The following is a 26,156-nucleotide window of genomic DNA, read 5'->3' on the forward strand; positions in this document are numbered from 1 at the left end:
TCCTGTATTTCTGACTCTAGTGTTATCTGTACAGAGCATCTCCCAATCCTTTATGCACTTTGTTTACCCTTCCTAATGCTGCATCCTGGTTCCGATCCACCTGCCAAGTTAATTTAAACCCACCTCAACAGCGGGTAGTGCAGGAGCCCCCTGAATGCAACTTACTCTCTAACCAATTTTCAGTTCTGAATACTGATAAAAGTGATGGTTCATCTGGGGAGTTCTGCCAGGGCTAAGTCATTGGCACCATGGCTGGCTCAGTTAGGGGAACAGACAGGCACTTGTGCAGCTCCCGATGTGAATGCAGGTTGGTATGTTACCTTCCTTGCGCTAGGCTCAAGGATGTCACCAAATGGTTGCAGGGCACCCTTAGGGGGGAGGATGAACAGCCAGCGGATGTGGTCCACGCTGGTAACAATGACACATGGAATTATGATGTTGTGGTGATAACAGAGACCTGGCTCAAAGAAGGGCAGAACTGGGTATTAAATATTCCTGGATGTAAGATGTTCAGAAATGGAAAGTAAACAAGGTCGGGTGGAAGTATTGATTTTTTTTTATTCATTCACATGATGTGGGCTTCACTGGCTGGGCCAACATTTATTGTCCATCCTTAGTTGCCCTTGAGAAGGAGGTGGTGAGTCGTCTTCTTGAACTGCTGCAGTCCATGTGGTGTATGTACACCCACACTGCTGTTAGGAAGGGAGTTCCAGGATTTTGATCCAGTGACAGCGAAGGAACACCAATATATTTCCAAGTCAGGAAGGTAAGTGAATTTGAGGGGGACTTCCAGGTGGTGGTGGCCCCATCTATCTCCTGCCCTTGTCCTTCTAAATGGTCGTGGTCATGGGTTTGGAAGATGCCGTCTAAAGAGCCTTGGTGAATTCCAGTGGTGCATTTTGAAAATGATTTATACTGCTGCTACTGTGCGTCAGTGGTGGAGGGAGTGAATGTTTGTGGATGTGGTGCCAATCAAGCGGGTTGCTTTGTCCTGGATGGTATGAAGCTTTTTGAGTGTTGTGGGAGCTGCACTCATCCAGGTAAGTGGGGGGTATCCCATCACACTCCTGACCTGTGCCTTGTAGATGGTGGACAGGCTTTGGGGAGTCAGAAGGTGAGTTACTCATCACAGGATTCCTAGCCTCCGACCTGCTCTTGTAGCCACAGTATTTATTTATATGGCTCATCCAGTTCAGTTTCAGGTCAATGGTAACTCCCAGGATGTTGATAGTGGGGATTCAGTGACAGTAATGCCACTGAATGTCAAGGGCCGATGTTCGATTCTCTCTTGTTGTAAACGGTCATTGCCTGGCACTTGTGTGGCATGAATGTTACTTGTCACTCGTCAGCCCAAGCCTGGATATTGTCCAGATCTTGCTGCATTTAGACATGGACTGCTTCAATATTTGAGGGGTCGCGAATGTTACTGAACATTGTGCAATCATCAGCAAATATCCCCACTTTTGACCTTATAATGGAAGGAAGATCATTGATGAAGCAGCTGAAGATGGTTGGGTCTAGGACACTACCCTGAGGACCTCCTGCAGTGATATCGTGGAGCTGAGATGACTGGCCTCCAACAACTACAACCATCTTTCTTTGTGCCAGGTATGACTCCAAACAGTGGAAAGTTTTGCTCCCCAATTCTCATTAACTCCAGTTTTGCTAGGGCTCCTTGATAGGGCTCTGTCAAATGCAGCCTTGATGTCAAGGGCAGTCACTCTCACCATACCTCGGGAGATTAGTTCTTTTGTCCATGTTTGAACCAAGGCCGTAATGAGGCCAGGAACTGAGTGGTCCTGGCGAAACCGAAACTGGGCGTCAGTGAGCAGTGCCACTTGATAGCACTGTTGATGACCCCTTCCATTACTTTACTGATGATTGAGAGTAGACTGATGGGGCAGTAATAGGCAGGGTTGGATTTGTCCTGCTTTTTGTGTACAGGACATACCTGGACAATTTTCCACATAGCTGGGTAGATGTCAGTGTTATAGCTGTATTGGAACAGCTTGGCTCAGGGCGTGGCAAGTTCCGGAGCACAAGTCTTTAGTACTATTGCTGGAATATTGTCAGGGCCCATAGCCTTTGCACTGTCCAGTGTCTTCAGCTGTTACTGAAATCACATGGGGTGAATCCAATTGGCTGAAGACTGGCATCTGTGATGCTGGGGACCTCCGGAGCTTACCACAATGAATCACCCACATGGCACTTCTGGCTGAGGATAGTAGCAAATGCTTCAGCCTTATCTTTTGCACAGATGTTCTGGGCTCCCCCATCATTGAGGATGGGGTTATTTGTGGAGCCTCCTCCTCCAGTGAGTTGTTTAATTGTCCACCACCATTCACGATTGGATGTGGCAGGACTGCAGAGCTTAGATCTGATCCATTGGTTGTGGGACCGTTTAGCCCTGTCTATCACTTGCTGCTTATGCTGTTTGGCACACAAGTAGTCCTGTATTATAGCTTCACCAGGTTGACACCTCATTGTTAGGGATGCCTGGTGCTGCTCCTGGCATGCCCTTCTGCAATCTTCATTGAACTAGGGTTGATCCCCTGGCTTGATGGTAATGGTAGAGTGGGGGATATGCCAGGCTATGACGTTACAGATTGCATTCGAGTACAATTCTGCTGCTGCTGATGGCCCACAGTGCCTCATGGATGCTCAGTCATGAGTTGCTTGATCTCTTCGAGATCTATCCCATTTAGCACGGTGGTAGTGCCACACAACACGATGGAGGGTATCCTCAATATGAAGGCAGGACTTCGTCTCCACAACAACTGTGTGGTGGTCACTCCTACCGATACTGTCATGGACAAATGCATCTGTGGCAGGATGAGGTCATGCATGTTTTTCTTTCTTGTTGGTTCCCTCACCACCTGCCGCAGACCCAGTCTCGCAGCTATGTCTTTTAGGACTCGGCTAGCTCGGTCAGTAGTGGTGCTACTGAGCCACTCTTGGTGATGGACATTGAAGTCCCCCACCCAGAGTACATTCTGCACCCATGCCACCCTCAGTGCTTCCCCCAAGTGGTGTTCAACACAGAGGAGCACTGATTCATCAGCTGAGGGAGGGTGGTACATGGTAATCAGCAGGAGTTTTCCTTACCCATGAGACTTCAAGGTGTCCGGAGTCAATGTTGAGGACTCCAGTGCAACTCCCACCCGACTGTATACCACTGTGCCACCACCTCCGCTGGTCCTATCTGCTGGTGCAACAGGACATACCCAGGGATGGTGATCATGGTGTCTGGGACATTATCTCTCAGGTATGATTCCATGAGGACGACTATGTCAGGCTGTTGCTTGACTAATTTGTGAGACAGCTCTCCCAATTTTGGCACTAGCCCCCCACCCCCCAAATGTAAGTAAGGAGGACTTTGCAGGGTCAACAGGGCTGAGTTTGCCATTGTTGTTTCCGGTACCTAGGTCGATGCCTGGTGGTCCGAGAGGTTTCATTCCTTTTTTGAGGCCCAGTAGTGGTTTGATACAGCTACTATTCAGAGGGCAGTTAAGAGCCAACCACAACTGCTGTGAGTCTGGGGTCACATGTAGGCCAGGCCAGGTAAGACGGGAGGTTTCCTTTTCTAAGTGGCATTCGTGAACCAGATAGGTTTTCACAACAATGGACAATGGTTTCATGGCCATCATTAAACTTTTAATTCAAGATCTTTATTGAATTCAAATGCCACCATGGCGGGATTCAAACCCTAGTCCCCAGACCACTACCCTGGGTCTCTGGATTATTAGTCAAGCAACAATACCACTACGCCATCGCCTCCCCAGTAAAGAGGAGAACATTGCACTGCTGGAGAGAGGATGTCCCAGAGGGGTCAGGAACAGAATCCATTCGGCTAGAGCTAAGGAACAAGATAAGGTTCAATCACATTGCTCAACGTAGTCTATAAGACAGCAACTAGTGGGAAAGATGTAGCAGAATAAACTTGCAAGGAAATTACAGATAAATGAAAGAATTATACAATTGTAGGGGACTTTAGTTAACTGAATATAGACAGAGATAGTAGTGGTGTCAAGGGCAGAGAGGAAAGAGATTCTAGAGGGTGTGTTCAAAAGAATTTTCTATCGCAGTATGTTCCAGTTCAATGAGAAAGGAGGCAATGCTACTCCTGGTTCTTGGGAGTGAGCTCGGCCAAGTGCATCGAGTGTCAGTAGGGGAACATTTAAGGGACATTGATCATTGTAACATTGGGCTTAGGTTGGCTACGGAAAAAGGGAACAAGCAATCCAGGGTAAGAATAATTAACTGGGGGAAAGCCAATTTCAATGGGCTAAGAATGAATTTGAGACAGATAAATTGGAATTAAAAATTAGCAGGCAAAACTGTGACTGAACAATGGGCTGCCCTTAAAGAAAAGATAGTTCAAGTACAGTCAAGATATATTCCCATGAAGGGGAAAGGTAGGGCAAACAAATCCAGAGCTCACTGGGTGATGAAAGAAATAAAGATTAAGATGAGGAAGAAAAAGTGTGCTTATGATGGATGTCAGGTGAACAATCCAATTGAGAACCAGGCTGAACATAGAAGATTCAGAGGGGAATTGAAAAAGCAAATAAGAGGAGCAGAGAGAGTGCGAGAAGAGACTGGCAACTAACATAAAAGGGAATTTAAAGTCTTCCATTGATATTTAAATAGAAAAAGGATGGTAAGAGGAGGAGTGAGGCTGATTAGGGACAAAAAGTAGATAAAGTGGATTTACGCATTAAGGTGGAGGGCATGGCTGAAGTACTAAATGAATACTTTGCATCTGTCTTTACCAGGGAAGAAGATGCTGCCCATGTTATGGTGAAAGAAGGAGGAGTTCAGATACTTGAAGGGTTTAAAATTGATAAGGAGGAGGTATTAGAAAGGCTGTCTGTACTTCAAGTTGATACGACATCAGGACCAGATGAGATGCATCTAAAAATGCTGAAGGAAGTGAGAGCTGAAATTGCGAAAAAATGGCTACAATTTCCTATCTTTTTTAGACTCAGAGTGGTGTCAGAGAAATGGAGAACTGCAAATGTTGCGCCCTTCGTCAAAGAAGGGTGTAAAGATTAGTCCAGCAACTAAAGCCTGTCAGTTTAACCTCAGTGGTGGGAAAGCTTTTAGAAATGATAATTCAGGGCAAAATTAAAATGCTGGTTAAATTAGGAAAGCCAGCATGGATTTCTTATGGGCAAGTCATATTTAACTAATTTGTTTAAGTTTTTGATGAGGTAACAGAGATGGTTGATGAGGGTAATACTGTTGATGTGCTGTACATGGACTTCCAAAAGGCATTTGATAAAGTTCCGCACAACAAACTTGTGAGCAAAGTTAGAGCTCATGGAATAAAAGGGACACTAGCAACATGGATATGAAATAGGCTGAGTGATAGGAAACAAAAGAGTAGTGGTGAACGGTTGCTTGCGGACTGGAGGAAGGTTTATAGTGGAGTTCCCCAAGGATTGATGTTAGGACCCTGGCTCTTCCTGATATATCTGAATGACCTACAGGGCACAATTTCAAAATTCATAGATGATGAGAAACTTGGAAGCATTCTGAGCTGTGAAGAGAATGGTGTAGAACTTCAAAAGGACATAGACAGGCTGGTGGAATTGGGTGGACAAGTGGAAGATGCAATTTAATGCAGTGAAGTGTGAAGTGATTCATTTTGGTAGGAAGAATGATGAGAGACAACTGAAAATTAAAAGATACAATTTTTAAAAAGTGGGGTAGAGGGACATGGGTGTTTATGTGTATAAATCTTAGAAGCTGGCAGGACTGTTTGAGAGCACAGTTAATAATATAAATGGCATACCGGGCTATATCAGTTAGGGGCATAAGGGTAGAAAAGTAAGGAAGTTATGTTAAACCTGTATAAAACAGTGGTTCAGCCTCATCTGGAATATTGTGCCTGCACCACAAATAAAGTATTATAATTTATTTTTCAAATTTAAAAATCAAGATGTAGATTCACAGAACAGCACTCCATCAAAGTAGAAAAATAAAATGAAAGACAAGGTAAATTGGGAAGTGGAAATTAGGTATTATGAAGTCTGGGTTTCAAAAGCATGTTATTTTATATTCTTTCACAGGATATGGGTGTTGCTGGCAAGGCCACCATTTTTTGCCCATTCCTAATTGCCCTTGAGAGCATGGTAGTGAGCCATCTTCTTGAACCTGTGGACCGCAGAGCTTTGATCTGATTCATTGGTTGTGGGATTGCTTAGCTCTGTTGCAAGCTGCTTCCACTGTCTGGCATGCAAGTAGTCTTGTGTTGCAGCTTCACAATTGTAGGAAGGAAAGGCTAAAGGTACCACAGCCTTAACCAAACTGAGGGTGGTTCCCAAAATGCTCTTTTGTAATATCCAAATCTCTCCAGCACAAATAAAATTATAGGGCAGCAAAAAATAAAATGAAAAAAACCCACAATGCAGAAATGAATAAATGACTGCATTGTGGGACTGCACTGGAAACTGTGTCTCTAATAATTACCATATACTTTCCTCCCCTTTCATATGTTTGGGCACAGCCATTGATCAGGCTTTGCGAGCACATTACATTTCTGATGGCCATTACAGAGACATGGCTGCAGGGTGACCAAGGCTAGTGTTGGGTCTGTATGACATGAAAAGAAATCCAAAAGTTTATTTTTTTGCCAAGTTTAAAAAATGCACTGTCAAACCAAAAAAATGACTGCTACAAGCCACATGGCCACAGACCTGGCCCTTTGTTCTGAGAGCTACCAACAGGAATTACAAGAACAAAATAATTCCTCCCTCAGCCTGGGAAATCTCACACCTCGTTATACAAACCCCTTGCAATCAATGAAAGCAGAGGAAGTGCAGACGGGCTGGCTCCTTAACCTGAACTATGATAATAGAGAGAGATCGAAACTCATTATACTGAAAGAGATGCTAGTAACCACCTCATCTCTCTCCTAAGAAGGAACAATGGAATTCTGGCCAGAAGCACAGAAACTGATTGATAAGCTGCAAATAACCATTAATAGGCCATGTCACATGACCCAAACCTCTGGCCTTTAGGACAGTTTTAGCATTACATCTTTGGGCCTCACAGTCTGCTATTTAACATCCAACCAGGAAACCACCAAGAAGCAGAATCCCAGGCAGAATAGCTGGCCACTCCTCAAAGTCTGTCTCTGCTGGAAGATTTCCTACCATCACCTGCAGAACCAATCCAGTTTCTGTGTACCTACTTCATTTGCAATATCAGCACCAAAGGTAATGCGAACTCTACAATTCCAGTCTTCAGCCAGCTGAAGTTGAGCACCTACATGAAAGAATCCCTCCTGGGACTCTGGCTCTGGTCTCCGGAAATAACAGAGTATTAGTTCTATGATTCTTGCACTGTTACTATCCATAGTTGTAAAACTCTTTTTTCTATCCTCCAATTTACAGTATGTGTATGTATGTATATATATATATATATATATATACTAGAGTTGGAAGTTGAAGCAGGAGTGGAAATTAAGGATCTAATTACAACAGTAGCAAGAAATGACCTTAGGTCAAATCAGCAAGATGTAGAATCAGTTTGGATAAAGATAAGAAATATGAAAGGTAAGAGATCACTTGTGGAAGTAGTTTATGGGCCCCCTAATGGTAGTTACACCGTAGGACAGAGCATACAGGAAGGAATAAATTGGGCATGTAAGAAAGGTTCCGCAATAATCATGTGTGACTTTAATCTACATGTAGATTCGGCGAATCAGATTGGCAAAGGTAGCCTGGAAAATGAGTTCATAGAGTGTATTTGGGACAATGTCCTAAAGCGGTAAATTCTAGAGCCAACTAGGAAGCAGTCTATTCCAGACCTGGTAAAGAGCAATGAGACAGGATTAATCAATAACCTGATGGTAAAGGAGCCTTTAGGTGACAGCAATCATGACATGATAGAATTTCACTTTTAGCTTGAACAGCGTGTTTAAGGTTTTAAAATACAAATACAGTTTTAAACCTGAATAAAAGCATGAAGGCAGCTAAAGTGAACTGGGAAGCTAGGTTAAAAGGTAGGACAGAAGAGATGCTGTAGCAGACTTTTAGGGAGTTTTTAAAATTTCTTTCACAGGGCGTGAGTATCGCTGGTTAGGCCAGCATTTATTGCCCATCTCTAATTGCACTTTAGAAGGTGATCTGCCTTCTTGAACCGTTGCAGTCCCTATGGTGTAGGTACACTCACAATGCTATTAGGGAGGATTTCCAGGATCTTGACCCAGTAATAGTGGAGGAATGGTGATATATATTTAATAACTCTCAGCAAAGATTTACCCCAGCGGGAAAGCTGCTTTGAGAAGAATGCATCACCATGGCTAAATAAGGAAGTTAGGGATTATATCAAATTGAAAGCAACAGTGTACAAACCTGCAAAGATTAGTGGTAGATAAGAAAATTGGTCAGATTTTTAGAACCAACAAAGAATAACTAAAAAATTAATGAAGAGGGAGAAAGGAGACCATGAGAGAAAGCTAGCTAGAAATATAAAAAGGCAGTAAATATTTCCACAAGTGTTTAAATGGGAAAAGAGTAACTAAAGCTAGTGTTGGTCCTCTACAGGGTGAGCCTGGGGAATTAATAATGGAAAACATGGAAATGGGAGAGGTGTTGAACAGGGATCTTCTGTCTGTCTTCATTGTAGAAGACTTAGAAAACTTCCTAAAGATACTTGAAAATCATGAGGTGAAAGGGAAGAAAGAAGGTAAAACAATCACCATGTTATGGCACAGCAAATGGTAAATGCTAAGCTGTTCAAATTCCAGACGAAAACTTGAAACAGCTGTCAGAACTGTTTTGCAATTGCTATTTTTTTTTTCGAGATGCGTGCATTGAATTCAGTAGTAATAAGACCACCGAGTCTTAGAGGTTTTTTATAAAACTAAATTAAACATTTATTAATAGAAGGAAAGATTATAAGCACATACATAGGTCTACAAATTACTACTATAATAACTCCTAACTCCCCTAATTAATCTGACTCCCAGTTATACCTCTATTAAGGCAACAGTAAAAACAAAGAAATTTTAGCAGGCAAAGCACACAATACCCTGGACAGTGATATTCATAGTGAGTTTTCTTAGCTTTGGCTCCTGTAGACAGCAACTTGATACCCTGAGGCTGGAAGCTTTTCACACTTGTTAGATCTTAGAATGCCTTCTGCTTACACATAAACTCAGCTCCTTTATCCATGTTTTTTCCTTTTTAATGTAAATCCCATTATTCCAATATGTCTTTGCAACTTTGCTTTTTCCATAATATAAATCTTTCATAGCATTCATATTATCATTAATCTTTGGGAAAAATAAACACACTGTTTGGCTTAGCCTCTATTGGCTAGGTGTAACACCTTACCATCTCTTTGAAATTCATGACTCTGGTTTATCTAAAAATGCAAATGTTCTTCACACCTCACATTCTAAAACTTCAGCCATGTTTATGTATTTAGCACTCCAAACCAAGCTTCTCTTTTGATAACTTAAAAGCTCCAGACTAGATATCTGCAATTCAATTAAAATCCACACACAAACTAATCCAAACCCCATTTACCTACCTTTACAATAAATCACAATGATATTATGAAAATTCTTATATTTTCATGACAACCAACACCAGGGAAAAGATGCTGACAAGTCCCAGGACCCAATGGCCAGCATCCTAGGGCCTTCAAAATGGTTCCAGGTGGTAGAAAGAGATAGTAGATGCATTGGTTATAACCTTCCAAAATTTCCCACATTCTGGAAGGGTCCTAGTGGATTGGAAATTACCATTTTTCTTAATTTGTTCATGGGATGGGGGCATCACTGGCTAGGCCAGCATTTATTGCCCATCTCTAATTGCCAATGGCTATTTCAGAGTCAACTGGCAGATTTCCTTCCCTAAAGGGTGTTAGTGAACCAGATGGGTTTTTACAACAATCATTGTTATCATTAGATTTTTAATTCTAGATTTTTTATTGAATTCAAATTTCACCATCTGCTGTGGTGGGATTTGAACCTGTGTCCCCGGAGCATTACCCTTGGTCTCTGTTACCACTATGCCACTGCCTCCTCCACCTTTGTTCAAGAAAGGAGGGAGACATAAAGCAGGAAGCTATAGACCAGTTAACCTAACATGTGCCATAGGAAAACTGCTAGAATCCATTATCAAGGAAGTTATAGCAGGATATTTAGAAAATGATAGTGGGGTCAGGCAGAGTCAACATGGTGTTGTGAAGGGAAACTAATTTATTAGAGTTCCTTGAGGAAGTAACAAGCAAGCTGGATAAAGGAGAACCCGTAGATGTGGTGTACTTGGATTTCCAAAAAGCATTTGATAAGGTGCCACATCAAAGGTTACTACATAAGATAAGAACACATGATGTGGAGAATAACATGGCATGGATAAAGGATTAGTTAGCTAACAGGAAGCAGAGAATGGGGAATAAATGCATATTTTTTGGGTTGGCAAGCTGTAACAAGCAGAGTGCCACAGGGATCAGTACTGGGGCCTCAATTATTTACAAGCAATAGTCAAGCTGAGAATCCTGGAATGCTAACTCACAGAAGTGAGTGTTAGATGATCAGTGAAGCAAAAAGAGCAGAATTGAGGCTGCAGAGTTGTAGTTTTTGAAGTGAATAATGAAGATATCTTGGAACGGTCATACTACCAGTGAGGAGCTGCTAGTAAAATCTGAGACCAAAGGAACTCTGCTGCCCAAGATCAGGAAGAGATAGTAGGAATTTTTTGGGTCTATAATAAAAACTTATGGTTTAGAAAGGCTAATGCTGATGAAAAGATTGATGGTGAAAGAGATCGAGATAGACAATGAATGATCTTTTTAAACAGCGTTGCAAACAGGACAAATGTACCACCAACAAAGATGATCCACACCTCTAGAACAAGATTAACATGGAAGTCCATGGTCGCCAACGCCCTCTTAGGGCATTGTACCTGAAGAGAGAGAGAGATCAATGACTTGGATGAAGGGGCCAAATGTATGGTCGCTAAATTTGCCGTTGACACCAAGACAGGTAGTTAAGTAAGTTGTCAAGAGGAGGAAAAGAATCATAACAGGATTTAGATAGGTTAAGTGAGCGGGTAAAAATTTGGCAAATGGAATATAATGTGGAAAATGTGAACTTGCCCCCTTTGGCAGGAAGAATAGAAAAGCAATATACTACTTAAATAGAGATAGACTGCAGAACTTGGTGGCACAGAAGGGTCTGAGTGTGCTGGTACATGAATCACAAAAAGTTAGTATGCAGGTACAGCAAGTAATTAGGAAAGCAAATGGAATGTTGGCATTTATGGCAAGGGGATTGGCATATAAAAGTAGGGAAGTTTTACTGCAGCTTTACAGGGCCTTAGTGAGACCACATTGGGAGTACTGAGTACAGTTTTGGTCCCCTTATTAGAAAAAGGGTAGAATTGCATTAGAAGTAGTTCAGAGAAGGTTCACGTGACTCCTGGGATGAAGGACCTATCTTATGAAGAAAGGTTGAACAGGTTGAAAGGGTATCCAGTGGAGTTTAGAAGAGTGAGGGGTGATTTTATTGAAACAGGGAGCTTGATAGAGTGGATACCAAGGGTATGTTTCCTCTTGCGGGGGGAGACTAGAACTAGAGAACACAGGTTAAGAATAAGAGGTCTCCCTTTTAAGACGGAGATGAGAAGAATGTTTTTCTCTCAGAGTCGCTAGTCTGTGCAATTTTCTTCCCCAGAAAGCAGTGAAGACTGAGCCATTGAATTTGTTTAAGGGTGAGTTAGATAGATTTTTGATAGACAAGGGAGTCGGGTTCACGGAGGCAGACAGGAAGGCGGAGTTGAGACCACAACCAGATCAGCCATGATCCTATCAAATGGCAGAGCAGGCTCAAAGGGCTTAATGGTCTACTCCTGCTCCTAAGTCCTATGTTCCTGTGTTACACTTTGGCATACTTAGATGGCAAAATGCAACTATCAAATTCACCTTAAAGCATTTTCAAACTATATTCAAATCTCTATAGTGGCCAATCTATATACAATAATACTATTCCTCACAGTTACTGAATCTGCGACTGACAACTCTTATAATGTTTATCACAGAATTGTTTCAGCACAGAAGGAGGTCATTTAGCCCATTGTGTCTGCGCGGGCTCTCCTTAGGGGCAATTTACCTAGTACCACAATCTCACCTTTTCCCCGTAGCCTTGCACGTTTTTAGATAAATTACTGCACTAAGATAGGCAGGACAGCTAACAATTGACTCTGACAGCTGAAGTGTCCTCAGTAATGCTTTCTGGAAAGGTTAGTCTGACTTAGTTGCATTTAATGTTCAAGCAACATTTTCCCTATCAGAAAACTATCAGTAATACATGAAAAGTAGCTATTTCATATCATTATCTAAATAATGACAACAGATTACTATATAACCATTAAAAATTATGAACTGGTAGATTCTATTTTGTACATGTATGCTTGGAGAATTTTTGTTAAATGGCACTTTGTACTCAGGGTGCAAAAGAGCTATTCGACCAAGATAAAATCTGTAAGTGGCTGAATTGCTAATGTGGTATAACGTGTAACGTGATATTGATTGTTGTTAAATAGTACCTTTACACAAAAAATCTAATGAAATCTGAAGTGGCTGCTCTTGTTCCTCCAATTGGGCTATTTTAAACTGTGCCAACTCAAGGAGTTACAGTTACTTGGTCCTCCCAAGGCCAGCCTCATACACTGACCCAAGTTCCCATGTTTTTCTTTATAAGGACAGACTGAATAACATCTTTAATATGTCAATATGATCCTAATGAGTACATCAGTTTGTAAGATTGAATGATTATGGGCAATTACTAAAAAGATTTGAGCAAAATACATTGAAATATTGCCCTCTAAAGCAATAAAAAACCTAACTTTCTTTATTTTGAATTATATACACTCAGATTCAGAACCATTTTCTTGCCCTGTTAAGTGACAGTGATCAATAAAATAGGTCCATGGATAATAGCACTATGGTGACATAATTGCCTATATGTTAATATAATTGAAATTCCCACTGGTCAATGCTAATGTAAAAAATAGCTTGAAACTCACATAATTTTGGACCGCTTGTGCTTGTGAAATAAACTGCTGTGAGCGTGGGTCTCCTAATTCATTGGTGTATGTGAGGTTAGAGATTTCTAGACTTCCACTCAGGTAGAAAATGGAGATGGCAGGTGCTGCAAAGAAGAACAATCACACCTTACATCCACATTCTGTAGATAGCATCTATGTGGAACTTCTGCTAGCTTGAAAAAGACACTCTAGCTGGACATTTATGGCACTGTTAACCAACCCGGACAATTAGCTGCTTGACTTCTAATTTATGTCATCAAAATGCAGGATTTAGACTTACACAAACAGTAACAAAGGACCACAACAATTGTTGCTGCTGTTAGCGGGATTATGGGCAATGAGCCAAGGATCCATCTTCTGCAGGGCTCACTTCTTGCCAATCTGTGGGAGGAGAACTCCAGAGGGCAGGGGTAGGTTTTGTGTGCTAATGGACCAACAGAATGGGCTGATGAGAGATTGAGGCACTGATCGGCAGGCAAGCTTTCTTTGTTACACTCTGCAATAGGATATTTCTGAAGGGAAAAAAAAGCAAAAACAGAATCCAATCACCTAAAGTACACTGGAGTTTCTCTGATGATTGTCATGCTTACATGCAAGTAGTGATTCAAACACTTTCACCTTTGTTTCAGCTGTTTTTCTAACTGTCCATCGTGAATCAGATCAATATTTTGCTTCTGGGACAACATATACAAAAGAGGAAATGGCTAAAGAGACATGTGTTTACATTTATTTCCAGACAAATGCTGACAAATGTTTAAATCAAATCTAAGTTAGACAGCTTGCCTATATTCTTAACTTTAAAATCGAGCATTCCAGTGTTTTTATTTCTTATCCGCAATAGTTCTCAAAAAAAACAAAGTTTAGACTGAACTTACTTGCGCAGCAGAGAACATGTTTTGTGATTAGGAAATGATTTTGTTAGGAGTCACTTAGTTCTGGTTTCTTACAAAAGAATCCATCGATTCTGAAACTTGGAAATCGGACTTGTGGAGCTTAAACTTCACAATTAATGATTAATAACGAACAACAAAATAACGGGAATTCATGATCCTTTACCCAAGTCGGTATTTCAAACATGACACACTGAAAATAAATTATAGCTGACAAGCAAAAATAACGTTTCAATATAATTTTTTGAAGTAATGAATCTAAATGAGAAAAATGCTACAAGAACTTAAGAATTTACCAATAAATTTTCATTTTTTGAAGTATTTTAGAATTGATGAGCTGTTTAAAAAATGAAATTTCTGTTTTTTAAAGTGCTTCAATTTTATTTTTCCAGTGCGATTATTAAAACTCAGATTATTTACATTTTTGAGAGATGACACCTTACCTGTCCGGTCGTGGGTGTTATCTGTTTCAGGTGATGAGCGACTCCTTCCGAAATACTGAAGACCTCACAGATCCTCTGTTTTGAAAAAGTTAACATCGCCTTACTTCGTTAAAAGCAGAATCTACACAGGATCAATTCACGTCCACAACTCTCCAGATGCTTCAAAGGCACCGTGAACAAAACAACCCTGATCCAACGTGTCTGCAATGATTTTATTCTCAGTGCCCTTACCCCAAAGCTTTGCAATGGACCTCAAAGAGCCCACGATCCAAAAAAAGACTTTCCTCCTCCCCCTCACCCCCCAACTCTGGGCTCCTGTTGAGCCTCACAAGTAGCGAACGAATCAGCGGCACCAGCGGAAAGTGGGCAGCACGTTACACTCGCAGAAACTGCACAGGATCCCCAGAGTAAAGGGGGGTAGGGCACGTGTCCTATGGGGAAACTGCGCCGCCCTGAGTCCTGTTGCATGGCTTTAAAAAGAGCTTTCAGAAAATGTAGTCATGGCACTTGGTAACAATTTACCTGCTCTCGTGTGCTCCTGAAACAGCATGCCCAGTTCTGCTGAATGATTGGCCATCTGAAACGTGAACTGTTTGTCTCTCCACAAAGACTGTCTGACCTGATGAGTGTTTGTAGCATTTTCTGGGTTTCTTTTTTGCTGTTGTTGTGTCCAAGTCGCTGGTGTCGTCTGCAAAGGTAACTGGCAAAGTGTAGCGGGATAGACTGTTAAAGTTGCCAGAATCACAAACATGTGGTGGGAGTGGAATTTCCACTGCATTTGTGCCAAGAGGCAAATAGAGGCTCGAGGAAATTCGGATGCCAGGGTTTTGTGCACCTAAGAATGCTCGCCTCAATTTCTTCTGGCTGCCGACTCATCAAAATGCCTCCACCAGGGTAAAGAGCTGTGCACATATTTTTCCTGGGAGGCGGTGACTTAGTGGTATTGTCACGGGACTGGTAATTATAGAAACCCACGAGACCACAGTAAATGGTAGAATTTGAATTATCAAGTGTCTTTTTTTTTAAAAAAGCACGTCTAGTCCACTAGTAGAGGAAATCTACTATCCTTATGTCTGGCCTACATGTGACTCCAGGCCCACAGCAATGTGGTTGACTCTTAAATGCCCTTTGAACAAGGGTAATTAGGGTGGGCAATAAGCCAGTGGGAAAAAACCTCTCAGCTCAATCAAAACAGGTGTAAAAGTATGCTCAGAATTTTAAGTGCATTAGAAAATGAAGTTATTTCCTGGTATTTTAGTGCAGTTTTGAGTTAAATTCTAATTGACCCTCACTGAGAATAAAATCTGGAACTGAAAGCTGTTCTCATAAAACTATCAATTATCAGAAAAGCCCATCTGGTTCACTAATGTCCTTTAGGAAAGGAAATCTGCCAACCTTACCTGATCTGGTCCACATTTGACTTCAGGTCAACAGCAATTTGATTGACTCTTAAATGTCTCTGAAATGGCCTAGCAAGACACTCAGTTGTACCAAACCACTACAGAAAAGCCAAAAAAGAATAAAACCAGATGATCACCCAGCATCGACTTATTCACCAGAAACAACAGCTGCACACCCAATCCTGTCAACCCTGAGAAGTTCTTACTAACATCGGGGGCTTGTGTCAAATTTGGGACAGCTATCCCACAAACTAGTCAAGCAACAGTTGGGCATAGTCATACTTGCCGAATCGCACCTTACAGCCAATGTCCCAGACACCACCATCACCATCCCTTGAGTACGTCCTGTCCCACTGGCAGGACAGACCAAGCAGAGGCAGGGACATGGTGGGTTACAGTAGGAAGGGACCTTTTAACCATCTTCAGCTGCTTCATCAATGACCTTCCTTCCATCATAAGGTCAAAAGTGGGGATGTTCGCTGATGATTGCACAATGTTCAGCACCATTCGTGACTTCTCAGATACTGAAGCAGTCCATGTCCAAATGCAGCAAGAACTGGATAATATCCAGGCTTGGGCTGATAAGTGGCAAGTAACTTTTGCACCCCACAAGTGCCAGGCAATGACCACCTCCAACAAGAGAAAATCCAACCATCGCCCCATGACATTCAATGACATTACCATCACTGAATCCCCCACTATCAACATCCTGGGGTTAACCTCCAGACTCCCAAAAGCCTGTCCACCATCTACAAGGCACAAGTTAGGAGTGTGATGGAATACTCTCCACTAGGCTGGATGAGTGCAGCTTCAACAACGCTCAAGAAGCTTGACATCATGCAGGAAAAAGCAGCCTGCTTGATTGGCACCCCATCCACAAGCATTCACTCCCTCCACCACTGATGAGCAGTAGCAGCAGTGTGTACCATCTATAAGATGCACTGCAGAAGCTCACCAAGGCTCCTTAGGCAGCACCTTCCAAACCCACAACCACTACCATCTAGAAGGACAAGGGCAACAGATACATGGGAACACCACCACTTGGAAGTTCCCCTCCAAGCCACTCACCATCCTAACTTGGAAATATATCGCCATTCCTTCACTGTTGCTGGGTCAAAATCCTGGAACTCCCTCCCTAACAGCACTGTGGGTGTACCTACACCATAGAGACTGCAGTGGTTCAAGAAGGCAGCTCACCACCACCACCTTCTCAAGGACCCCATGAAATCTCATGGCATCAGGTCAAACATGGGCAAGGAGGCCTCCAACTGATCACCACCCTCCCTCAGCTGATGAATCAATACTCCTCCACATTGAACACCACTTGGAAGAAGCACTGTGGGTGGCAAGGGCACAGAATGTACTCTGGGTGGGGGGCTTCAATGTCCATTACCAAGAATGGCTCGGTAACACCACCAGTGACCGAGCTGGCCAAGTCCTGAAGGACATTATCATCGGCCAGACAGGGTTTGCAGCAGGTGGTGAGAAAACCAACAAGAGGGAAAAGCCTACAGGATCTTGTCCTCGCCAATCTACCTATCACAGACCATCTATTTATGACAGTATTGGGTAGGAGTGACCACTGCAATGTGAAGATGAAGCCCTGTCTTCACATTGAGCAAACCTTCCATCATGTTGTGTGGCACTACCACTGTGCTAAATGGGATAGATTCAGAACAGATCTAGCAGCTCAAATCTGGGTATCCATGAGGCACTGTGGACTATCAGCAGTGGCAGAATTGCATTCACCCATGGTTGGCCTGGCATAACTCACTCTACCGTGGCCATCAAGCCAAGGGATCAATGATGGTTCAATGTAGAGTGCTGGAGGGCATGCCAGAAGCAGCAGCAGGAATACCTAAAACTAAGGTGTCAGCCTGGTGAAGCTACAACACAAGGCTGCTTGCATGCCAAACAGCAGAAGGAGTGTACGATAGACAGGGCTAAGCAATCCCACAACCAATGGATTAGATCTAAGCTCTTCAGACATGCCTCATGCAGTGATGAATGGTGACCAATTAAACAACTGACAGGAGGAAGAGGCTGCATCATTATCCCCATCCTCAATGATGGGGGAGCCCATCATTGCAAAGGTACTAAGAACAAGGCTGACGTATTTGCAACCATCTTCGGCCTCAATTGCCGAGTGGATGAATCTCGTCCTCATCCTGAGTCCTCAACTTCACAGGTGACAGTCCAGCCAATTTGATTCATTCCACGTCATATCAAGAAATGGCGAAAGGCACTGGATACTGCAAATACTATGGTCCCCAACAACATCCGAGCAATAGTGCTGAAGACGTGCTGCAGAACTAGCTGCACCCCTATCCAAGCTGTTTCATTACAGCTACAACACCAGCAGCAACCCCACAACATGGAAAGTTGCCCAGATTTGTCCTGTCCACAAAAAGCAGGACAAATCCAATCCCATCAATTACCACACATCAGCCTCCTCTCGATCATCAGCAAAGTGATGGTAGGTGTCATGGACAGTGCTATCAAGCACTGCTTACTCAGCAGTAACCTGCTCACTGATGCTCAGTTTGAGTTCTACCAAGGCCACTCAGCTCCTGACCTCAATACAGCCATAGACAAAAGAGCTGAACTCAAGAGGTGAGGTGAGTGTGACTGCCCTTGACACCAAGGCAGCATTTAACCAAGTGTGACATCAAGGAGCCCTAGCAAAACTGAAGTTAATCAGAATCAGGGGCAAAACTCTCCACTGATTGGAGTCATACCTAGCACAAAGATAGATAGTTGTGGTTGTTGGAGGCCAATCATCACAGTCCCAAGACATGACTGCAGAAGTTCCTCAGGGTAGTCTCCTAGATCCAACCACCTTCAGCTGCTTTCCTCCATCATAAGGTCAGAAATGGGGTGCTCGCTGATGATTGCACAGTTTTCAGCGACATGTGCGACTCCTCAAATATTGAAGCAGTCCATGTCCATATGCAGCAAGACCAAGACAACTTTCAGGCTTGTGCTGTTAAGTGGCAAGTGAAATTCACGCCACACAAGTGTCATGCAATTACCGTTTCCTGTAAGAGAGAATCTAACCACCTCCCCTTGATATTCAATGGCATTACCATCACTGAATTCCCCACTATCAACATCCTGTGGGTTACCATTGACCAGACACTTAACTGGATCAGCCATATAAATACTGAGCCTCAAGAATAGGTCAGAGGCTGGGAATTCTGCAGTGTGTAACTCAACTTTTGACTCCACAAAGCCTGTCCACCAGCCTGTTACAAGGCACAAGTCAGGAGTGTGATGGAATACTCTCCATTTGCCTGGGTGAGTGTGGCTCCAACAACACTCAAGAAGCTTCATACTATCCAAGACAAAGCAGCTCATTTGATCAATATCCCACCACGACCTTAAACATTCAATTCCTCCACCACCTGCACAGTAGCAGCAGTGTGTACCATCTGCAAGATGCACTGCAGCAACTCACCAAGCCTCCTTCGACAGCATCTTCCAAACCCGCAACCTCTACCACCTAGAAGGGTAAGGGCAGCAGATACATGGGAACACCATCACCTGGAAGTTCCCCTCCAAGCCACTCATCATCCTAACTTTGAACTATGTCTTTGTTCCTTCATTGTCATGGGACCAAAATCCTGGAACTCCCTTCCTAACAGCTCTGTGGACGTACCTACACCACATGGGCTGCAGCAGTTCAAAAAGGCAGCTCACCATCACCTTCTCAAGGACAGTCAGGGATGGGCAACAAATACTGGCCTTGCCGACAATGCCCATGTCCCTTGAAAGAAAGTCACATTAAAAATCAAATCACTAACATGACTCACCATCCTGACTTGAAGATATATTGCCATTCCTTCACTGTTGCTGGGTCAAAATCCTGGAACTCCCTCTCTAAAAGCACAGTGTGTGTACCTGCTCCACAGGAACTGCAGTGGTTCAAGAAGGCAGCTCACCATCACCTACTCAAGGGCAATTAGGGATGGGCAATAAATGCTGGCCCACGCCAGCGATGCCATAAATGAATTAAAAAAAGATTGCCTGTTCTTGAGCATAGTGTACCTAATGTGCATTGATGATAACTTGAAACTTCAATTTTCATACTTTAGAAAGGAATATATATGAATTTTGTGGTTCCCGATTGTTTACATTGAGTTTCACTTATGCCCACATTAATATTCCTGTGCATGTTACTGAGATTGCAGTAAATTGGGAGGTAAATAGACAACCAAAATGGGTGCCTGAGAGGACATAATTCCCAGGTGTATTTTCCATATTATACCATTACATGAAACTCTGCCCTGTGGAGTACTGTGTGAGTAGCTCAAATGAAGAGTCAAATGCTAGATCCTTGTTCAGAAAACAGCTATTCGACAACTAGGAATTCAGAGTGTGAAAATAATTATGGAAGGTAGTCCCAATGAAATAATATACTGAAAAAGCAGTAACAATTTTACTTGGAGTAAACTTATTTTTTGTTTAAAAAGCAAGAAAAGGAAAGGGGAGCAGAATACAAGTAGCAATTTGAAGTTTTCACACACACCAGTATCTCTCTCTCCTCTGGACTAGCATCCTTCACAATCAAGCACAGATACTTGTGGATACTTCCCGCACATTGCTTTGGATCAACATGCAAACAATGGCACCAGCAGTATATGAATAAGACCCCTTCAATCAGTGCTCCCACCACTGCAAGGGTAATGCTGAAATATAGTAAATTGGGATAAAAACAAAAAACTGCGGATGCTGGAAATCCAAAACAAAAACAGAATTACCTGGAAAAACTCAGAACCTGTTCTGTGGAAGGGTCATGAGGACTCGAAACGTCAACTCTTTTCTTCTCCGCTGATGCTGCCAGACCTGCTGAGTTTTTCCAGGTAATTCTGTTTTTGTTATAGTAAATTGGTGTATGATTACATACTTTGCACCTGCTTTCATATGAAAATTATGAAAAGGACTCCTGAGTAATACCTGGATTCCATATTTGAAATTCGCTGCAAGAAAATAATTTGTCAATATTGAACTAAATAATTGTTTTTGTTGTATTAGTTACTTTACTAGATATTGTTACTATGATTGGCACTGAGAGGGGGATCATTTTGAGCTTTACTTGAGAATGGCAATTATCTCTCCCAGAATTACATTGGTTTATATCTCTTCTTAATACAGTCATATTTAATCCTCACACCCCACCCTCACACATAAATAACTGGAATAAAAATTATTTCTGGTGCAAATGCAGCCTATAAGCTTAACAAATCACAACTAAAACTTCAGATACACAGCCATTAGGTCAATACAAAAATTGGTTGGATTACGTTGGCTCATCAAAACAACAATCAACAAAAGCACCATCAAATTTACTGTTATTTTAACCCACAAAATATAGAGGTGCTCAAAGGTTTAGCATTGTAAATATAAGTGATACATCAAAGGGAAGAGTATATTAAAATCCAGATCTCTTGAACTAAGCCAAAATGGAAAGCTTCCAAATTTAAAATAGCAACTTCATATTTAAGGTAGAGAATGACTTCCCATTCAGGTTTAATCCATCATCATCATCATATCCACTTGTATGTCATAAACAATATCATTGGAATAAGTCAGAAAATCACTGTGACAAGTAATTCAAATAGCCAAGGCCCTCTCTTGTTGGAGATGTCCATTGCCTGGCACTTGTGTCACACATGTCAGCTGAATTCTATCCCTATGTTATTGTGTGCAGACATGGACTGCTTCATTAATCAAGGAATTGCAAATGGAATTGAACACTGGGTAGCTCTTGGCAAGCAGCTTCAATTCTGACTTTGTCAAACAGGTGAGAATAGTTGGGCCTAGAATGCAGCCCTAAGGAGATCTGGCAGAAATGCTGTGCCGCTGTGATAGTTGGCTCTGAACTTTGAACTACAGCCAAGCCACTGAAGAGGTTTTGCTCTGATCCCCATTTACTTCAGTTTTACTCGGAGTCCTTGGCACCATGCCAGGCCAGAAGCTGACTTGGTGTCACTCAGCTAATTTTTTAATTTAATTATGCAAATATGACATGAATGTGAAATTTATTTCTTCATTTTCAATATTAAAGACCTCTTAAAGTGGCTTCAATATTACCTTCATCTTTATAAAAAATCAGCTACTTTTCCCAACCCCAGTGCTGTTGACCAATAATATGTCCATTCAGGCACCTTCTGTTCTTTCGACTTTACCATTCGTGGCTGCTCATTGAACAATTTCTTGTTCTCTGTTAGACAAATCAGGGAACAAGCAAAGGAGTTCCACAATCAGCTACTGCTTTGGCCACTGTGCCCCACTTCTGAAACTCTCTCCATGAAGATCTTTAACTTGTCACTTCCATGTTTTTGAAAGCCTCAAAGATCCTTTCCACCATTTGGATTCTCCCAATGCCTCTTTGCCTCTCTTCCTTCTGCTCAGCACCCACCATCTTGTAAAGCACCAAGAGATGCATGATGCACACTCTAGAAATGTCAATTGTTCCATCTATCTGCACTTAATTATGTGCACATTTTTTCCATGTGCAATGTCATGGATAAGTGACTGTATTTTTGATGCTATACAAGTATACTACGGCCAAGATTGTTACTTGTCAGGCGGGTGCAGCGGGAGGGCCCTGGGGTGATTGCGAAGCCAACCACCGCCTGCAATTGGGCCCCAACATCGATTTCACACTGGTGGGCCAATAGCAGCCAGCTAGCGTGAAACACATGCTGCAGCGCTCAGCGCTGATGGGGTGGGGGCGGGAGGAGGGCAAGCGTGGAAGTTCACGCAAGTGCGCACAATAAAAGTTCCCTGAGGCACAGGGAGCTGAAGGTTTTAAAACACAAAAATAAAAAAATTGCCACTGTTTAAAACATGTTCCCTCATGTGATTTTGTCACATGAGCAGGGACATGTTATGAATGAAATTTTTATTTAACTTTTAATTTCTGTTGAAAACCACATCCTGCCAGTGGATGAGGCTTCCTAAAAAATCCAAAAGCCACTTGGCCTTCTCACCTTCTCACCAACCATAAGGTTGGATGGGCAGTGAAAAATTTCAGTCATTATTACTTTAATGGCCTTAATAGGCCTGTTAATGATCAGCAGGTGCGCTGCCGACTCCGACACGTGCCCACTGACCTAAACATTGCGCAAGTGCGCAAGGACATCAGGACACGCACCCAACGCCATCCCGCATCATTTTACGCTCGAGCAGGTTGGGCGTGTGCCCACCCACTCAGCACAAATTTCTGCCCTACATTATACCCAGCAGAGAGCTATGACAAATTTTCCACTATTAAACTTTCCACAATTCTTTTGCATTTTAACCAGTTCTGTTTAATTTCACTTGTGAAGACATAATTATTTTCTATTGTTGGCCTGGCACATCCTCTGTAAACCAATGTGAAATGCAATGTGATTGCAATATGTTCGCTTGGGTCAGGAATAAAAATTATGTTAAGACTAAGATCTGACTTTTGAACACTTCACCAATCATTATTCTCTCCAACATGAGAATATAAATTTCGTGTCACCCCTCTGCTTTCTGTTGTCTACTAAATGTAAGATTTCATCTAATATAATAAACCATATATCAGCCTCCAAACTGCATTTCAAGGCATTTTTTTAAGTCAAGGTAAATATAGTGAATTGTGTAACATTCATCATTTCCGACAAATGGCTAGATATTCCCTCTGAAAGGTAGAATAAACTTTGTTCAAGTTGGCTGCTATTTTATCTAGAATATTCTCCCTAGGATCTACACGATGATAGTCCAAAAAAAGTGAATCACTCAGTTTCTGAATCTTATATTTCTAAGTTCCCATAAAATAACATTGATTCATTTTACAGGAATACTATTTGAAATAATATAACGCCTGATATAACACAGAGCTGTGTTGTAAACAACCATATTAAAGTATATAAACTGGATTTAAATTTTCCCATTGTTTTTGCAAGTTATATCTGTTACATAAGTGAACACAATGTCATTCTTATAATTTTTGCAGTCTTATAATTTTGGAAATTATATTCTTATATAAATAGCACAATTAAAGTGTTAGGTTTACCTTATTATCACTTTGATACATTTGTAATCCTTCATAATGTAAACATATACAAAGTTCCATTACGTAATCTAAATTTGTAATTATATAAAATCATCAGTAATTGGCAAAGCAGACACATGCTGCTGGATCCATGTGGCAAACTTTGATACTCTTGTGTAGACTCCAGGAAAATTTTGTCTTCCACATCCATGACCCCAGCTGATAATGCCAGTCAGAAACCATCTTCCACCAATTTTTTCCTGACAAGATAATGGTCCTCCAGAGTCACCCTGTAATATCAAAGTACTGAAAATACTGACTATGCAAATAAATATTACAAATTAAAAACATTCAGATTTTGACAGAAAGGGAATGATGTCTGAACAACATAGCATCATGCAGAAATGGGTCAATAAATCGTGAATTGCCATATAGCTGCTCCTGATTTGCTCTGCTCCACTGTTAACTTTGTGAAAATGGCATCTCACACATAAAGGCCCCATAATTTTCATGCATTTGCTGCATTTGCACATGTTTAGTTACAAGGTTAAGTCTAGTAATTATCAGCATAAGTACCCCTTCAAGGACATGTAATTGTTAATGATTGCAAGCAACCTCTCTTGCTCAAAGTAAATAATTATAAGCGTGGAGTTTCACTTCTTCAGGTTGTGACTCAGTATAGGCCATATTAAAACGGTCAAATTTTAATATATGCGTTTTCTTATTTTTCCCTCGCTCCTTTCCCCCTTTATTTCTCTTCCCATACCTGATTTGAAATGGGATTCATTGACTTCAATTCATCTCCCTTCTTAGTCATTCCACTGTTTATTTCTCAATTTGTTAATCTCATGGGCTAAGGAGATACACTGATTGCATAGGCCATGGTGCTTTTGAATCACTGACCATGAGAATGTGCATAGACCAGGAAACCCATTCAAAAATGGAAATGATTCTGATTGCAGAGAAGCAGCCAAGTCATGGACATGTCCTGGTAGCAGATAGAACTTCTGCCCCATCAAATATGTACTAGAATCTGTAATAGTGGAAAAGCCTGTCCTATATATTCGCTCATCTTTTAGTACCTTTAACAAAAAATAGTAAAAAATTATCTTTCCTCATTTTTCATGTCAACTTTTATTATTTCTGGGTCACAAAGAGCAACAGTTACTTTCTGCACTTGCTACTTTAGGGTCTGCATACAGCATTTATACTTTCAATGATACCAATATGTGCAAAAATCCTAGTATAAATTCACCATCAAATATGCTCCAACTAAGTTGATTATCAGCCAAGACAGTCCAGTGATGATGTAATATTATGGTAACTGCAGTCTAGCATGGGGCTAGATCAATAATGATAAAGTCAATGTGCATCATATAATGATTTGCAATGGAATTGATAATTAAACTTTTTAATTGCCACAAGTTTGATCTGTCAGATTGGTACACGTTACACCAGTGAAGAGATATGTGTACCCGGACTGGTGAGATTGGCCACAAACACAAAGTGTTACAACTTCATCTAAAATTTGCATGCATGTATGTGAAACATGTCACTTTGTAAAGATGCTTCCACAGCACATGGCTGCTCAAATTTTTCACGCACACAGGAACACCCACTTTGTGTGATCTATCTTCTGTTAGGCAGTACCTCTTGATCAAGGATGATTTGCATCCACTCCGGTTTAGTGGGTTCTGACATGACTGATAAGTCCAATGCACGATCTGCAGACTCTGCCAAGAGTGGGCTAGGTGGTGCTTGAAGGGTTGGGTAGATGAGGTGTTTGGAAATTTGTGTGCTCTCTCCCACACCTCGACTCTGCCTCCACCTACTCCCAACGATGTCTCTCGATGTATTCCCAAATAAACCCCCCCCCCCATTTTGGTTGGTCACTAGGGACTACCATGAGTCCACAGGAATGTTTGACCTCTTCAGCAATACCTAGAGGACATTCCTAAAGTGTTTCTGCTGTCATCTTGGGGGTCTCCTGCTGCGAACATATTCAGAGTAGAGCAGTTGCTTCAGGAGTCTGGTGTCAGGCCTACAAATGACATGTCTCACCCAATGGAGCTGGTTTTGAGTGATTAACGCCTCAAGTCTGGGCATGTTGGCTAGGAAGAGGATGCTGCTGTTGGACAGTCTTTCTTGCCACTGGATTTGGTACATCTTACAAAGGCACCTCTGACAAATATAACCTGTATGGTGTGACTGATGTGCCATTTTTCAAGAATTGCTGGAGCATTAGTTACGTAGAACATAAGCTGTAATATATTAGACCATTGCATCTATAGCCTTTCTAAAAAATGAAATGTTTTCCTAACAATAGTTGT

At 41.8% G+C, this 26,156-nt stretch overlaps 2 protein-coding genes across 2 annotated transcripts in view; both read right to left on the minus strand.

Moving 5' to 3' along the window:
- Positions 1 to 22,969, minus strand: part of LOC121290439 (suppressor of tumorigenicity 14 protein homolog) — an 88,360-nt gene extending 65,391 nt beyond the window's left edge. The window contains exons 1-2 of the mRNA XM_041210877.1: positions 22,960 to 22,969; positions 13,047 to 13,171 (exon numbers count right to left, since the gene is read on the minus strand). Coding sequence (XP_041066811.1) covers positions 13,047 to 13,171; positions 22,960 to 22,969 — 135 coding nt within the window. The remainder of the gene's footprint in view (positions 1 to 13,046; positions 13,172 to 22,959) is intronic.
- A 958-nt stretch (positions 22,970 to 23,927) lies between these two features.
- The window catches only part of tmprss7 (transmembrane serine protease 7), an 87,199-nt gene continuing 84,970 nt past the window's right edge, over positions 23,928 to 26,156 (minus strand). Inside the window, exon 18 of the mRNA XM_041210878.1 lies at positions 23,928 to 24,116. Coding sequence (XP_041066812.1) covers positions 23,928 to 24,116 — 189 coding nt within the window. The remainder of the gene's footprint in view (positions 24,117 to 26,156) is intronic.

Source organism: Carcharodon carcharias, chromosome 18 (genome assembly GCF_017639515.1).
Source record: "Carcharodon carcharias isolate sCarCar2 chromosome 18, sCarCar2.pri, whole genome shotgun sequence".
NCBI lineage: Eukaryota > Metazoa > Chordata > Chondrichthyes > Lamniformes > Lamnidae > Carcharodon > Carcharodon carcharias.